General features: G+C 43.3%; 1 protein-coding gene across 2 annotated transcripts in view; it reads left to right on the top strand.

Annotated features, from left to right (window-relative positions):
- Nucleotides 1–16,514, top strand: part of LOC111972254 (importin-13) — a 41,645-nt gene that overhangs the window by 6,519 nt on the left and 18,612 nt on the right. For both annotated transcript variants that reach the window (XM_023999198.2, XM_023999199.2), the window contains exons 2-5: nucleotides 6,973–7,098; nucleotides 7,172–7,315; nucleotides 10,198–10,410; nucleotides 10,534–10,787. In XM_023999198.2, the coding sequence (XP_023854966.1) occupies nucleotides 6,973–7,098; nucleotides 7,172–7,315; nucleotides 10,198–10,410; nucleotides 10,534–10,787 (737 nt within the window). The remainder of the gene's footprint in view (nucleotides 1–6,972; nucleotides 7,099–7,171; nucleotides 7,316–10,197; nucleotides 10,411–10,533; nucleotides 10,788–16,514) is intronic.

The following is a 16,514-nucleotide window of genomic DNA, read 5'->3' as shown; positions in this document are numbered from 1 at the left end:
TTGTTCTCAACACCAATATGCTGGTTAACTTTGCTATTATGCACATAGCAACATGGTCTAGGAAAAGGCATCAATTCAACAGCGCACTGATGTGTTTCAGGACAGCTATCCAACACGGGAGAAAGCGTATCTGTTATATAATATTGTTTTTATTGGTGTTGCACTATTGTTCCTACATAATATAACTATATACAATTTCATGTCTTAGACTGATGGACTGTGCCACCCCCACAGCCTCCACAATGGATTAGTCCACTCTGACAGACACGTTTTAGACAGTTGTCTTGTACACCATAATTATTATTATTATTGTGTTTTGCWACTGCTCGACTAAATAAATCTCGGTCGACCAACAGCCTATTGACCAAACAGTCGACTAAATGGGGTCAGCCTTAATATAATTTCATCCCTGGTATAACYAGTGCACAGGCCAGTAGGCTTTGCAAGTCCACTGTCACGCAGCAGTGCCCGAGAGGAAAGACAGCTTCACGACAGGCAGGCATGCATGCACCTTTACAGAAAACGGTTTGCCTCTACCTCAAATGGTTAAAAAAAAATCTGAACTATACAAGCTACCTTTTTTCTTCGTGTGGATTTGATATAATTTCACAAACCATGTCGCTGGCCGTTTTTAAACTAATCCCGGGCCGATAATTATGGTTTGATAACAAACTAGGTTGTTCAGTCATGTTACCTAGCTAGTTAACAATCGAGTAACTTGACAGTAGGACTAGGGACATTTGATTGGCACTGGAAGAAAGGACAAGTGTCTGCTGATGTTCTTTTAAAGGTAGAATTCATATAGGCCTAATGTAAGCCTAAACTATATCAAACATCTATCTCTTCGGTGCTTCTAAACGTTGTTTGATGCCTAATTTTTAAAAAAGTTGAAGGCAGTATGTGTTTGTTGGAGAGAGTGGTGTGTGTTTGTGAGAGAGGGAGACCGTGGGAGAGTGGTGTGGGTTTTGAGAGAGGTGAGAACCGTGGGAGAGTGGTGTGGTGTTTTGTGAGAGATGGGACGCGTGGGAGGTGGTGTGGTGTTGTGAGAGAGGGAGACCGTGGGAGAGTGGTGTGTGTTTGTAGAGAGGGAGACCGTTGGGAGAGTGGTGTGTTGTTTGGGAGAGAGGGAGACGCGTGGGAGAGTGTGTGGGTGTTTTGTGAGAGAGGGAGACCGTGGAGAGTGGTGGTGTGTTTGGTGAGAGAGGGAGACGCGTGGGAGAGTGGTGGTGTTTTGTGAGCAGGAGACCGTGGGAGAGTGGTGGGTGTTTTGAGAGAGGGAGACCGTGGAGAGTGGTGTGTTGTTTTTGTGAGAGAGGAGACCAGTGGGAGAGTGGTGTGTTTTTTTTGGTGTTTGTGAGAGAGGGAGACCGTGGGACTGAGTGGTGTGTGGTTTTGGGAGAAGGGGAAGACGTGGGAGAGTGGTGTGTGGTTTGGGAGAGAGGGGAGAGTGGAGAGTGGTGGGTGTTTGTGAGAGAGGGAGACCGTGGGAGAGTGGTGTGTGTTTGTGAGAGGGGGAGACCGTGGGAGAGTGGTGTGTGTGTGTGTGTGTGTGTGTGTGTTAGAACTGAAGAGTAAAGGTTTTATACTGTGTTTTCCCCTTATTGCAACAGTGACATGCAGGTCATTATCCATGTATATTCATTCCTCCAGCCAAATCACAGGTAGGCCTTTGCAAATATGAGCAAATCTGCCATACTATGCACAATTTTATTATAGTGAACAGTGTGAAGGTAAATTCAATATGTGTTGAGTTGAAATGTGAATATCAGTGACAGTTTTTTTTGTGTAGAATATGCGCATAATGTTTAGAAAACATGAACAAGTGTCGMGGGGACAGGGGGAAAACAGGATGCTAGGCCACTCCCCCGTAGTATTGCGATACTTGGCCTGGTATCGTATCGTTAGTAAAATGTTGGTATCTTGACAACACTATATGTAACTGTATTCACCCCCCCACCAAAATTGAGCTCTTCAGCAAAAAATGTTGAACCCTTTGGATCTGGCTATTTTTTCTCAGTGGTGTAAAATACTTAAGTAAAAACACTTGAAAGTACTACTTAAGTCGTTTTTTGGGGAATCTGTACTTTTTATATTTTTGACAACTTTTACTTTTACTCCACTCCATTTCTAAGACAATAATGTACTTTTTACTCCTTACATTTTCCCTGACACCCAAAAGTWCTCGTTACATTTTGAATGCTAATTAGGACAGGAAAATGGTCTAATTCACACAATTATCAAGAGAACATCCCTTGTCATCCCTACTGCCTCTGATCTGGCTGACTCACTAAACATTTGTAAATTATGTCTGAGTGTTGAACTGTGCCCCTGGCTATCTGTAAATTAAAAAAACAATAAATATTTGTGTCTGGTTGGCTTAATATAAGACATTTTAAATMATTTTTTACTTTTGATACTTAACATTTAAAACCAAATACTTTTAGACTTTTACTCAAGTAGTATTTTACTAGGTGACTTAKTTTTACTTGAGTCATTTTCTATGAAGGTATCTTTACTTTTACTCAAGTATGAAAATTGGGTACTTTTTCCACRACTGCTTTTTCTATTTGMTTGGCTGCTCTATGTACTTGTGGGAAACACTGGAGAGACTAGAGGCTGTTTTAGACATGACTGATATGAGAGGTAGAGCACTTCCAGTTGACAGAATAAGGCATGGTGTCAGTTCTCTTTCCCTTATCGATTGTTTCTTATTTTAGTGCCTGGGGCTAATACCTTATCTCATATCTGCTTTCCTGTTCAGGGGTTGGATGTCATCAGTCTTCTCAATGGCAACCACATAACAATCATTCAGTGTGTGTGTGTGTGATGACAGGTTGTTTTATTGTTGCTGACGCGAGTGTGAACTGTCATTGTTTTCCGTCTAAATTGGTAACATGGGATTAGTATTTGTTTTTTATATCTCTGCGCAGACTGCAGCCAGTCAACAACTAACCACGCCCCTACAAACGACCCTACACACACATGCGAGCGCGCGCCCACACACACACACACACACACACACACACACACTGTCCCCGCTTCATTCATCAAATCACCTACTTCCTCTGCATGTTATTTAATCTACATTTCACATCATTAATATGAACAGTTATGATATAAGAGGACATGGATCTAATCAATAATGATGTTCAGTCAGTATCCTGTCCTTCAAGAAGAGTCTCTGAGCACGCCTCTCTGTCCCCCACGAGTACAGAAGTGAAAACTTAATACAGACGGTACATTATAGTAGCTTCAATGGATACCAAACCCAGGTCTGCTGTGTGACTCAAGCATATTAGCCTGCTGAGCTAAAGCTTAGTRGCWAGATCTGGGAGCTACAARGAGTCTTCAGGTCTCAGTCAAGGTTACGCAACACAGTTTACTGAACCTCATAGCCAATACGTTCATCTGCACCCTCACAGTACCAGAGTTAGGAGCAGATTTACTATGTGGCCGGTTACACCTGTGCAGTATTTGCATACTACTCCCCAGAGGGAGTACCTAATGGAAGGCAAGCTACTAGGACAAAACCGTGGTCTACAGACAACCTGCATGTGATGTGCTGATAGACAGATTCATGTTTATTTTCTTACTCAGAAAATAGCGYGTGCTGTCTCTCTTACTATACTATTTTCTGGGACACTGTGGACCGACCGGCTATTCAATGCAACAACTGCCTACTTACGGAAGACAATTGGACCGAGCTGTCTACCCTAAGCAAACAAATCTCAGTGTTGCACAATTTGCTGGGGAAAKTAGTACGTCCACCTACCTTCTCCTTTTCTACATCTCAGGCTGGACGTCATTTRGATATGGTGAGAGTATCACCGCCCTGTCAGCACTCTTTATCTGACTGGCCAGTGCTTCACCGGYGCCTCTTACCAGGGAAGTCTCCCCTGCCTGTGGAAAATGGGACAGGACCGACGCTTCTAGAGGACCTTGCCGATGCCACAGTCTCTGATCCCGCAACGGAATCACATCTAGGGCTATTGCGGTGACCGCATTAATGCCAAAACAGCAGTCATGAGTCATGACAGCAGTAAAAGTCCATGTGACCGTTGAGTCATGGTAATCCCCTTTTTATGTAGTCTGGGCATGAGTCGGTAGTACCCAACTATCGAACAACCATCAGGTCTCGAATGGCCTGGTGCGCAGCGCTCTTTTGTCCCTCTAACGCAGGCCTGGGCAAAGGCCAGCCTGGGAGCCGTATGCGGCGCGTGATCTGATTCAATATGGCCCGCGGAATCGGGCTCAGATCACAAAGAATTTGCCATAGTAAAGTTATGAAAAATGTATTTGTTATTCAAATTAAAAGCCCAATGAATATTCACCTTTGTGTAATGATTTAAGATTTATTTTGTAGGCACGTATAAATAGCAACTGCAAGAGGACAGACCGTGACTGACAGGCTGACACACACACACGTCACAGTTACAAATGGTAGCTAGCTAGAAATTGCGCAAAATGTGTTTTTCAAATTTTTAAAAGAAAAGGAAAGTAGACTGATTTGTAGGGTGTTCCAGCAAGAGTGGAACGTTCGCCAGATGTACAGTGTTTCCTCCGACACATTGTTGTGGCTGGCTTCCGGGTTAAGCGGGCATTGTGTCAAGAAGCAGTGCGGCTTGGTTGTGTTGTGTTTCGGAGGACACACAGCTCTCGACCTTAGCCTCTCCCGAGGCCGTACGGGAGTTGCAGCGATGAGACAAGACTGTAACTAGCAATTGGATACCACAAAAMTATTTTCCTGCATTGCATTATTCATCAGGAAGTGTTCTGAAAATGAGCCATGTTGTGGATACAGTCACTAAAGTGGTAAACTTCTTCATAAGAGCAAAATCTTTTAACCACAGGCAGTTTGTCTCACTGTTGGAAGAGACTAGAGGTCGACCGATTATGATTTTTCAACGCCGATACCGATTATTGGAGGACCAAAATAAATAAAAAATAAATAAAATATACTCCCACTGACCTGCAACTTGAGTTTATCGATCTTCAGTCTGATGCAGTGATTGGAGAACTATTCAAAACAATGTCACTAATGAGGTTCTATGCATCTTTCAATTAACAAAACTTTCCAATGATTAGGAGTCATGCTCAGAAGATGTTTGTACTGTTTGGGTCAACCTATGTATGTGAACAGACATTTTCAGTGATGAAATAATAATAACAATAATAATAACAAGTCAAGACACAGATCATCTCTTACTGACTCACCTCTCAGCAATCCTGCACATAGCGACGTCAGAAACTATACCTGACTTCACTGCTCTAGTCAATGCTCATCAGAGACTTCACTCCTCACACTGATTGAGTAGTTTAAATGTAATGTTGAGCTCTCTCTTTCTTGTGTTTTTTGTGCGTACCCGTTAAAAGAGTTCTGTACTTTTCCCTCTGTGTATTTCATTGCATGTTTAATAATGAAAATACCTACCAAAAGGAGAACATAGATGTGGTTTATTTCTGTGCATGTTAAAGTAAAATAAGTAGCATATCTGGATGTGATTTACAGTAGATATATCTGATGTATAATCCTGTAATATGATTCTGGCCCGTGATGGAAAAAATATATTCTAATGTGGCCCTCCATGGAAAAGAATTGCCCAGGCCTGCTCTAACCACTCTGACGTCAATGCAAATGAAATCGAAACTCACATCAAACACTTATCATCAAAACAGTGTTGTGCTTTTAAAACTCGTCTCACTCAAGTTTCCCGTGTGTATCAAAAATGGTCCACCACCCAAAGGACATCCAGCCAACTTGATACAACTTGGGGTGTATTTTTGGGTAATGTGACTGGACCCCAGGAAGAGGATCTGCTTATGGGGATCCTTAATAAATACAATACCAGGTGCTCCAGTCTGGTCCACAGCTGCAGGTAGGGAGGTGGTTCAGCTGAGCAGTAGGTTGGCACATTACAGCCACAGCAGTTTCACTAGTTGCCCTGAACTGAAAGCATATCTGATCTCTGGTGGCTAATGAAACAATTGAGCTGTTAGTTGATTTGCATTTGGCTGACTAGTGAGATGGGTCTCACACCCCATGTTTTGCTCAGTCTGGAGTGTGTCTCGGGGAAAAGAAGTCTCCTTAGATCACACGGTGGACAGCGGTAATGACCTGGTTTGAACTCTGGGAAATCATATCCTTGGAGGGAGAGATTTCAGTAACGACACTTCAGTAAATACACCGCTCCTCAGTAAAAATCACTTTATTGGTCAATTGCACCCTTCGAAAGACACACATGCATACATATACACAAACATATACATATTATCGGGAGGTGCGTGGTGGCTGCCACACTGGGTGCCCAGGGAGCTGCTGTTGTATGGGGTTAAGTGTCTTGCTCAAGGGCATAACAGCAGGCAATGGCATCTAGGATTTTATACCAGCAAACCCTCCGGTTGCCAGCTCACTTCCTGACAGATTTTTCCTGTCGGACCCGGGATTCGAACTGGCAACACCTCTCTAACCCCTAGCGTACCTGCTGCCTCTGAAGAGAGTTTGCCTGAGCTGGGCAGATACACTGTTAGACTTTAATAACAAAWAGCGTGTGTGTGWGAGACGGTTATAGCAGTGTTTCAATGAGGAACAACAGAGMACTGGAATATGATTCAGGCTGTGAGCTCTACCGTATGACACACACAACCCGAAACTCTTCATACTGTGTGTTTCCATGCTAGGAGGTGATTTCAAAAGGAAACTAAGGGACCCTGCACAGACATGTTTCTTCCATTAGACAATGTGTCAACCAGCCACCCACCACACTAGCTCTTGGTCAGGGCGCTAGGGTTAATCTACACACCAGCACTGGAGAGCCTCTTGATACTGACTGTCTCTATTGATGGCGTTCTTTAACAGCAGTCAGTCATACAAGAGTCTAGAAACACTTAACGTTCCTGTTCTAAATGACATATAATTGCATTGCAAGAATTATACTGACTCCCTCCCATCTCTATCTCTCTATCTATCTATAGGGGCTCCACCAGTTGTACTATGACCCTAACATTGAGAATAAGAACCTGGCCCAGAAGTGGTTGATGCAGGCTCAGGTCTCCCCTCAGGCCTGGCAGTTCTGCTGGGCTCTGCTCAGCCCTGACAAGGTATGAAATGCCCACATGCGCTCGCACACACACAAATGCACGCACCTATACATAACCCTCTCTCTCCTCCTAGGTTCCTGAAATCCAGTACTTTGGAGCTAGTGCCCTCCACACTAAGATATCCCGCTACTGGTCTGATATCCCTTCTGACCAGTATGAGACCCTGAAGACTCAACTCTTCTCCCAGATCGCCTGCTTCTCCTCCGGATCCAAGATGGTGGGTAAATGGATGGACAGTTGGTTGGACAGTTGGACTTATTAGATCAATAAAAATACTAGTGATACACCGATATTATATTTTTGACCAATACCGATATCCGATATTTTCCTTGCCAAATAACCCGATACCGAAAACCGATATTTAACATTTTAGCGGCCTTTTAAGCATTCTAGTGCAGTTAAATATTTAAAACACACACAAACGGACGCAGCGGTCTAAGGCACTGCATCTCAGTGCAAGAGGCGTCACTACAGTCCCTGGTTCGAATCCAGGCTGTATCACATCCGGCCGTGATTGGGAGTCCCACAGGGGGGTGCACAATTGGCCCAGCGTCGTCCGGTTTTGGCCGGGGTAGGCTGTCATTGTAAATAAGAATTTGTTCTTAACTGACTTGCCTAGTTAAATAAAGGTTACACACCCACACCACACTGACCAAAAAGTTATTTTGTTGGCATTTACGTATGTCCCCATTATCAGTCAAACATAATCAAAATCTATTTCTTTCACTTACTTGCTATGCTGTTTCGTTGTTCATTTGTTCAGTCATTTCATTCTCAACCAGGTTTTCTATGGAACGCCGTTTGGGTCTTTGCGTGTCAAAAAAGATACAKGTCAAATAAGCTTGTTGACCAATCAGGTCCTGAATATGACTGCACGTCACATAATAAATTAACTCGTTCATAAATGTTTTACGTAGTTATTACACTATCACTCGTATTTCATATGTCACAACGATTCATCGATACGTATGCTATGATGCTGGTAAAGTTGTCTCGCGCACCTACAGTTCTGGTCATAAAAAAAGCTAGCTAGCTCATGGATGCAAACAATCTGTTTCAGTAGCTATCGTTAGCTAGATAACTATATAGCTAGGTGTCATCTAAAATAACCCTAATTTATAAGAGTTCTTATTTGAATAATGGTGGTCAACCAATCTATGTGAAGCTAGCCACGATAAGGATTAGCCACAATAGTGGATTTTGCAGTTAGCCTTCAAAATAAAAGTATGTCATTGACAGTGATGCAAATGAATACAACTCGTAGAGTTATGTCATAATTTAATAGATCATGATAAACGAGGTTGGAATGTTGTTATATAGAATCAACAAAATACTAATTTGTTAATTTGACAAAAATCTGAAATCACACTGGATGTATATATACTTTAGAATTGCATTGAGGGCATACTTATTTCACTGTACAGCCTTACCTATGGATTGTGGATCAATGACATGAGGTATCAGTCTACACAGTGACACCCAGAGAACATTAGCATTGTTAGGTTCTTATTRTTCAGAGTTAATAACTCACGGACACTTGAGAAGCTTTAACCAAGTTTAATTCTTCCCAAAGGTTCTGTACAGCTGTAATCAGACAGCAAAACATTTCAGACGTCAGTTATATACATCCTACTTAAGACACTCCCCCTCTCCATCCTTAGTTTATGCCCAAGAGAAAGAAGGTAACCAGATACTAACCCTGATRACTCCCTTAAGGGGAAGGGACCTCACCCCTCACCTCCTGACCTCAACACCTCCTTCACCTAATCCACAGATATCCATCTGTCTTCCCTATATCAACACATCGCTCTCCTCTCCTCCATCAAACACATTCCAAAGCCTTCTGGGTTGCTACAGATTCTTTCTATTCAAGGCTTCGTCTCTATCATTTATTTAATATCTCAATGTTCAAAGTTTAGCCGATTCCAACAGCATCATAGCTCTTATTGCGGGACTCTGAAACAACTTTGAATTGAGCCACATTTATTGTCACCCTATGTGTATTGAACACTATTCCAGAGGAAAAACAATACTGCGTGGATGTTTTGGAGTCTGATAACTCTGAGGACGTTGGGAAAAAATATATTGGGTATTGAGTAGACTGTTAACCCATTTCATTGATCTCCAATCCTTAGGTAAAGCTGTACATTGCAATATGAAGGTCAATACACCCAATAGGCTGACTGGGGAGGTGATTTCACACAGTCACAGTCCCGCGTTAAGAGCTAATATTTGCGTAATCTCTTCACAATTGTGTTCTGTGGGTGTCATCGAGTAGACTGATACCCCATCTCAGTGCTTCACATTCKAACCTTGTTTAACATTATCTAGTCTAAATATTGCATAATTCCACCAATTGTAACCGTCTGCATCACTTTCAAAGAGGTACTTTTATTTTGAAGGCAAACCGCAAATTCCACTATTGTGCATACTCCTTATTGTGGCTAACTTCACAACACATAACCTGGTCAGGTCGAGCCTCACTAGCCAGATGAAGCTAGCTGGCTGCTTATAACGTTAGCTTTGGGCAACAGGGTTAAGTAGCTGGCTAGCAATTTATTTTCATGAACTGAAGTTAAATTTCAATAGGTGAACAACAAGTGGCTCCCTAGCTAATAGTTACTCACAAGGATTTCTAAATCATTGCTAAGAATAGTGAAAGTCGCGAAAGCCAACATCACCCACGACAGGGAACGGTTGATTGTCAAGGGCAATGGATTTCGACTTTGAGTTGTCTCGCTGAAATTCTTACTCTTTCAAATGACTGCTCAATCCACACAGCAGACATTGTGGGCTAGGTTAGGAATGCTGTGTTGCACGTTTAGCGCAAAATTTTACATGGCGTCATTACGTCATGTACCTTATGTAGGTATGCACGTCAACTTTGACATCGGTTTTTCACATCGCTGTTAAACTAGACATCGGGCCAATATCAACGCATTTTTAGCTAATATATTCCAATCCGATATGCTCACCGATATATCGTGCATCCCTAAAAAACACACATAACTGGTGGTAGCTACGTGCCTTAAAAACCATCAAGCATAAAAACAATTGTAAAGTTGTTGACTTACAAGACGTTGTGGTCCTGTTTCCAAGGTGCTAACGCGTCTGTGTGTGGCGCTGGCCTCCCTGGCCCTGAACACCATGCCAGAGGTGTGGCCGGGCGCCGTGCCAGAAATGGTGCGTGTGTTCCAAGAGGAGGGAGGGGGGGTGGATGGCCGGGCCAGATGTCTGGCCCTGCTGGAGCTTCTGACCGTCCTGCCTGAAGAGTTCCAGACCAGCCGCCTGCCACAGTACCGCAAGGGACAGGTGAGGGGGTGCTAGAGACTGAAGGGTGCCAATGGGGACAACAAAAAGGCAGACGGGCACACACAAAAGGACAAGTGGGGGGCAGGTTAGTATTTCCTGTAACCTTGTGTCTTGTGTCTGTAGGTGCGAGGTGCTCTGGGTCGAGAGTGGGGCTCAGTGTGTCCACTGCTCCAGCAGCTGCTGCGTCAAGAGGACAGTCCCGGGGCAGTGAAGGCTCGTGTCCTGCGCTGTCTGTCCTCCTGGGTGCTGCTGGACGTCCCTCTCAGTGAGAGTGAAGGACTGGTGGAGGACTGTTTCACTGCTCTACCAGACCCCGAGCTGTTTGAGACCGCCGTGGAGGCTATTGTCAACGCCATATCACAACCAGACTCCCAGAGGTGCGTCCGAGCCAGTGGGAGGTTGAGTGGGTGTGTCAACCAGAGTATGTAAGCGGAGCAGCGAGGAGCGGAGTGTGCCCAATGGGAATCTCGCCCCGCTTTTGGCTGGAGCGTCGGCCTTCTCGCCTGCTCCAATTTCACTCCAGTAGCGCTCACTTCATGAGCTCAGGGCATGCCAGGCCCAGCATGCATTTTGTAGTCTTTGTAACACGGAACCCAAACCGGCTGCGTTTGTCCCCCTACTCCAAACGCGATCACGACACGCAGGTTAAAATATCAAAACAAACTCTGAACCAATTACATTAATTTGGGGACAGGTCGAAAAGCATTAAACATGTATGGCAATTTAGCTAGTTAGCTTGCACTTGCTAGCTAACGTTAATTTGTCCTATTTAGCTAGCTTGCTGTTGCTAGCTAATTTGTCCTGGGATATAAACATTGAGTTGTTATTTTACCTGAAATGCACAAGAACCTCTACTCCGACAATTAATCCACACATAAAACGGCCAACTGAATTGTTTCTAGTCATCTCTCCTCCTTCCAGGCATTTTCATCTTTGAACTTATATGGTGATCGCATCTAAACTCATTGTATTACCACGACAACCGACAACAAAGTTCGTCTTTCAATCACCAGGCACGTGGGTACCTGCTTCTCTAAACCAATGAGGAGATGGGAGAGGCAGGACTTTCAGCGCGATCTGCGTCAGAAATAGGAAATAGGACTTCTATTTTAGCCCTTGGCGTCGCAGACGTTTGTTGGCGCAATAATTGAATAACATGGATTTCTACATTTATTTTGCGACGCTCGCGCACGCGACGTGTCCGGTCTGGTCAGCATGTAAGTCACCTTGCTTTAGCTACTGTCATGGAGTTAACTAAATATTTCCATAAAGAAATTGATTAAACACACAGGTGCAAAATCAAGGTGACTTACAAAGATGAGGACCAAGAGCAAGAGAGGGAGTGTGGTGATGTAGTGTCCACAACTAAAGAATCATTGTGGAATCTGAAAATACATGTATTTCGAATGCATGAAGGTGTACTTACTATGTGCACATGCTAAAAGAAAGGAACGAGGTGGGTAGATAACTGTCTCGTTTTACCCCCTATTATCTGTACAATAGACCATAATMGATTTTGGCCCAATAGACCTGGCATATTCCCACGTCCAAGGAGCTTTACGTTTTTATTGGGTTATTTTGCCTAAAAACGTTTAGGCCTACCTAATACAAGAGAGAGAAAAACCAGCGCTGCATCTCCCCAGCCTGGCAAAAGTGGCCAAAAGGGTGTTTAGAATCCCCAGTTGCTCTGCGAGTGTGAGAGGATATTCTTCGCTGCTGGCCTGCTCTCCAGGCACCATCACATGAGCCTGAAGCCACAGACTGGCCAAACTCATGTTTCAAAGGCACTGAAGTCATTTTTTGTTTAATTTGTATTTAATTCTAAGTAAATCACAGCAGATATGCACATTTTATAGACTCTAATGATTTTAATACAACAAAATGTTGTTTAAATGCTGAGCGCTTTATGTTCCTACCAGCCTATTGTGTCACACTCACAAATGCTTCACAATGTATTTATTTGTAGGCTATAGCCTTGAAATAATTAAAACAATATAGCCTTAATTTTTGTTCATTCTTAGGCTCCTGACCTATTTAGTGTTTATATGATGTTTTAATATGTCATGTAGCCTATTTGAAATGATCTGGGCTTCTTACATTCACTTTTTAATGTTTATTCAAATACTTTTCATTCAAATCCATATGTTTGGTACTTCAAAACCAATTGGTAGGTCCAGGAAGTCACAAAAATAATTGTCTGTTGGTTAAATTGTGATTTTAATGAATGGAGTGCATTTGGAGCAGCAGTTTTCTTCCATTGTGAGCGTGGAGTGGTTTTTAGTGGAGTGGTTGGAAAGGACATGTAGTACCGGAGTGATGCGCAAGCTCCGCTCCGTGAGCGATTGAGCGGAATTTCCAACCAAAGAGAGAGAGATGGGAAGGGAGCAAGAAAGACATCCAGGGAGAGATGACAGCCAAGAGGACAGTGCGGGTATGGGAAGGGCATCTGAGAGAGGGAAAGAGAGAGGGGGGGAAAATAGCGATGCAGAGAGAAATACAGGCAATGGAGAGTTGACAGCCGAGGGGAGGATGGAAGAAAAGAGGTTTACTGAGGGAGAGAATGGAGGGAGTACATGGAAAGTTGACTGCCAGGAAGGGAGGAGGGAAGGAGAGGAGGAGGGAGGGGGGCATTTCGAGGCTGGCTGGTGTTGCCATGGTTACACAGCTGGGGAGCGATGTCATCATGCTCCGATTGGCTCCGATGGCAGGCACCCAGTACCCCCTCCCGAGAGACGGGGAGGGAAAGAAAGATGAGCAAGGGAGAGGAAGAGGTGCCACATCCACCCGGCAGGTTGGAGCTATGATTACTCTGCTGACAGGCCTSTTCTCACACGCACAGCACACATTACTTCTCTGTTCAACTTCTCAAGTCTCCTCATCATGCATGTTGTTTTTATTGYTCTATAAGTAAGGCCAGTATGACTGTAGGAGGAATGAATATGAACCTCATATTTCTCATTCGTAGTGTCATCCATCCTGAGGCAGAAACACTCCACATTTGATGGTTGTGTACATTTTTGTGTCTGTTTGTGTGTGTCCTTCCTTCCTCTTTCCTTCACTTACAATGTTTCTCTTTCTCTCCCTTTTCTGTCATTCCCCCTTTTCACCCATTTCCCTCCTACTTAATTACTGGACAGGGGAAATTAGTTGCCTGGCAACAAGACCGTTGGACCAATAGCATCCTCCCAAATGACTTCACTGTAATGTGTTTAAACAGAGGGAAAGGGATGAAAAGAGGGAGGGGAAATTAGGTGCTTTTAAAAGAAAAATCCACCCAAAACCARTCATTCCTTTTAATTTACATTGTTAAATAACACTGTGAGAACAATATTTTTCATTTTAGCATTATAATAAGGTTGGTAGCAACATGGGAAATCGTTGTGGAAATCTGTTGCAGCTCAAGTCAACTACAAAATCTACAGTGAAATTCTCTCTCGATGGGCTAGGTAGCTAGCTAGCAAGCAAACCTAGCTACACACAATAATACCAAAGACATTATCAGCATGTAAAGTAGCTAGTTGGCTGTAAAATCGCCTAAACAAACTGCACTATCAATTTAGGAGTCTACAATCTCAATATGTTCAACCTGCAGATCAATGTGCCTCAGAGTAGAGTCTGACATTCACAACGGCTGATATACTTTTGAGGGGAGAGCATGGGCAACGTTTCCTGTGTCAATGGGCTGCACGGTGCATTCTGGGCGATTTTGGGACAAGGAGCGTTCTCCTTCAAGGAATGAAAGGGAGTCTATTGGGCGCTAGCTCAAAAATCCAACATTAGCACGGATTTCATCAACGAGAAGTAAAACATTACAAATCTTTTCCCGATTATGTGAGGTAGTTAACTTGCTATCTGTAATATCGTACAGGTTTGGAATCGTCACATTACGTACTTTCGAAGAAAATAGGCACGTTTCTCGACAAAGTGCATTCGGAAAGGATTCAGATCTCTTGACTTTTACCACATTTTCTTATGTTACAGCCTTATTCTAAAATCGATTAAATTGTTTTTTCCCCTCATCAATCTACACTGCGATTACAGCTTCGAGCCTTCTTGGGTATGACGCTACAAGCTTAGCACACCTGGATTTGGGGAGTTTCTCCCATTCTTCTCTGCAGATTCTCTCAAGCTCTGTCAGGTTGGATGGGGAGCATCGCTGCAAAGCTATTTTCAGGTCTCTCCAGAGATGTTCGATTGGGTTCAAGTCCGGGCTCTGGCTGGGCCACTCAAGAACATTCAGACTTGTCCCGAAGCCACTCCTGCATTGTCTGGGCTGTGTGCTTAGGGTTGTTATGTTGGAAGGTGAACCTTCGCCCCCAGTTTGAAGTCCTGAGTGCTCTGGAGCAGGTTTTCATTAAGGATCTCTCTGTACTTTGCTCCYTTCATCTTTCCCTCGATCCTGACTAGTCTCCCAGTCCTTGCCAATGAAAAACATCCCCACAGCATGATGTTGCCACCACCATGCTTCACCATAAGGATGGTGCCAGGTTTCAACCAGATGTGACGCTTGGCATTCAGGCCAAAGAGTTCAATCTTGGTTTCATCAGACCAGAGAATCTTGTTTCTCATGGTCAGAGTCCTTTAGGTGCCTTTTGGCAAACTCAAAGCGGGCTGTCATGTGCCTTTTACTGAGGAGTGGCTTCCATCTGGCCACTCTACCATAAAGACCTGATTTGGTGGAGTGCTGCAAAGATGGTTGTCGTTCTGGAAGGTTCTCCCATCTCTACAGAGGAACTCTGGAGCTCTGTCAAWGACCATCGGGTTCTTGGTCACATCCCTGACCAAGACCCTTCARCCCCGATGGCTCAGTTTGGCCATGTGGCCAGCTTTAGTAAGKGTTTTGGTGGTTCCAAACTTCTTCCATTTAAGAATGATGGCGGCTACTGTGTTTTTGGGGACCATCGATGCTGCAGAAATGTTTTGGTACCCTTCCCCAGATCTGTGCCTCAACACAATCCGGTCTCGGAGCTCTACGGACAATTCCTTTGACCTCATGGCTTGGTTTTTGCTCTGACATGCACTGTCAACTATGGGACCTTACATAGACGTGTGTGCCTTTTCTAAATCATGTCCAATCAATTGAGTTTACCACAGGTGGACTCCAATCAAGTTGTAGAAACATCTCAAGGAGGATCAATGGAAACAGGATGCACCTGAGCTCAATTTTGCACATTTTGCAAATTTGCAAACCTTCTAAAAACCTGTTTTCATTTTGTCTTTATGGTGTATTCTAAGTAGATAAGGGGGAAAATGTATTTAATCCATTTTAGAATAAGGCTGTAATGTAACAAAATYTAGAAAAGGGGAAGGAGTTTGAATACTTTCCGAATGCACTGTATCGGCTACTTTAAGATATCATGGAAATAGCTTTTGATTTCTATGTGAAAATGTGTTACGGGATTTGCTCCAGTGGTTTTGTTGGTAGGTCTACATTATGCTCAAATAGCCACAATAGCRTYTTGGCTAATGTCTAAAACTGTAAYGGTACAGTCTCAGTGTTCACTATAAACGCTCGCCAGAAGTTGCACAAAATTCTCACCATGTTCAATTTCCACTCACAAAACCTAAAATTTACTCAGTACCCCATAAAATTATAGGGAACATTGATAGACACTCACACTCTTAAATGCACAGTCACTCAAATACTCAACCCATTACCCTCTGAATAACATGCACACACACACACACACAGGGCTATGTTGGTCATGGAATTTTGGATAACGGTAATTGGCCAGCCAAATGACCGCGGTCTCTAATAACCGTTCAAATAGCAACACATTTAATTTTTTTACCCACATTTTCTCCTTTCCTCGGCTCCTGACTGCATGTGCTGCCATAGAAATAGAATAAATGGTTCAAGTAAATGATGGCATAGTGGTTGGACTGGCATCCATTGCTAGTGTACCCATAGGAGCAAAGCTGGAATTAAAAGCAGGAAATGTACCCATAAATATGTGCTGTTATTTGATGATTCAACTCAACTGACATTACAAAAAATACAGTCGTGGCCAAAGGTTTTTGAGAATGACACAATATTAATTTTCACAAAGTTTGCTGCTTTTAGAATTTTTTTTGTTAGATGTTACTATGGAATACTGAAGTAT

The sequence above is a fragment of the Salvelinus sp. IW2-2015 genome, linkage group LG13, assembly GCF_002910315.2.
Source record: "Salvelinus sp. IW2-2015 linkage group LG13, ASM291031v2, whole genome shotgun sequence".
NCBI lineage: Eukaryota > Metazoa > Chordata > Actinopteri > Salmoniformes > Salmonidae > Salvelinus > Salvelinus sp. IW2-2015.
Note: the sequence above shows the minus strand (reverse complement) of the source record. Positions and strands in the feature narration are given on the sequence as shown.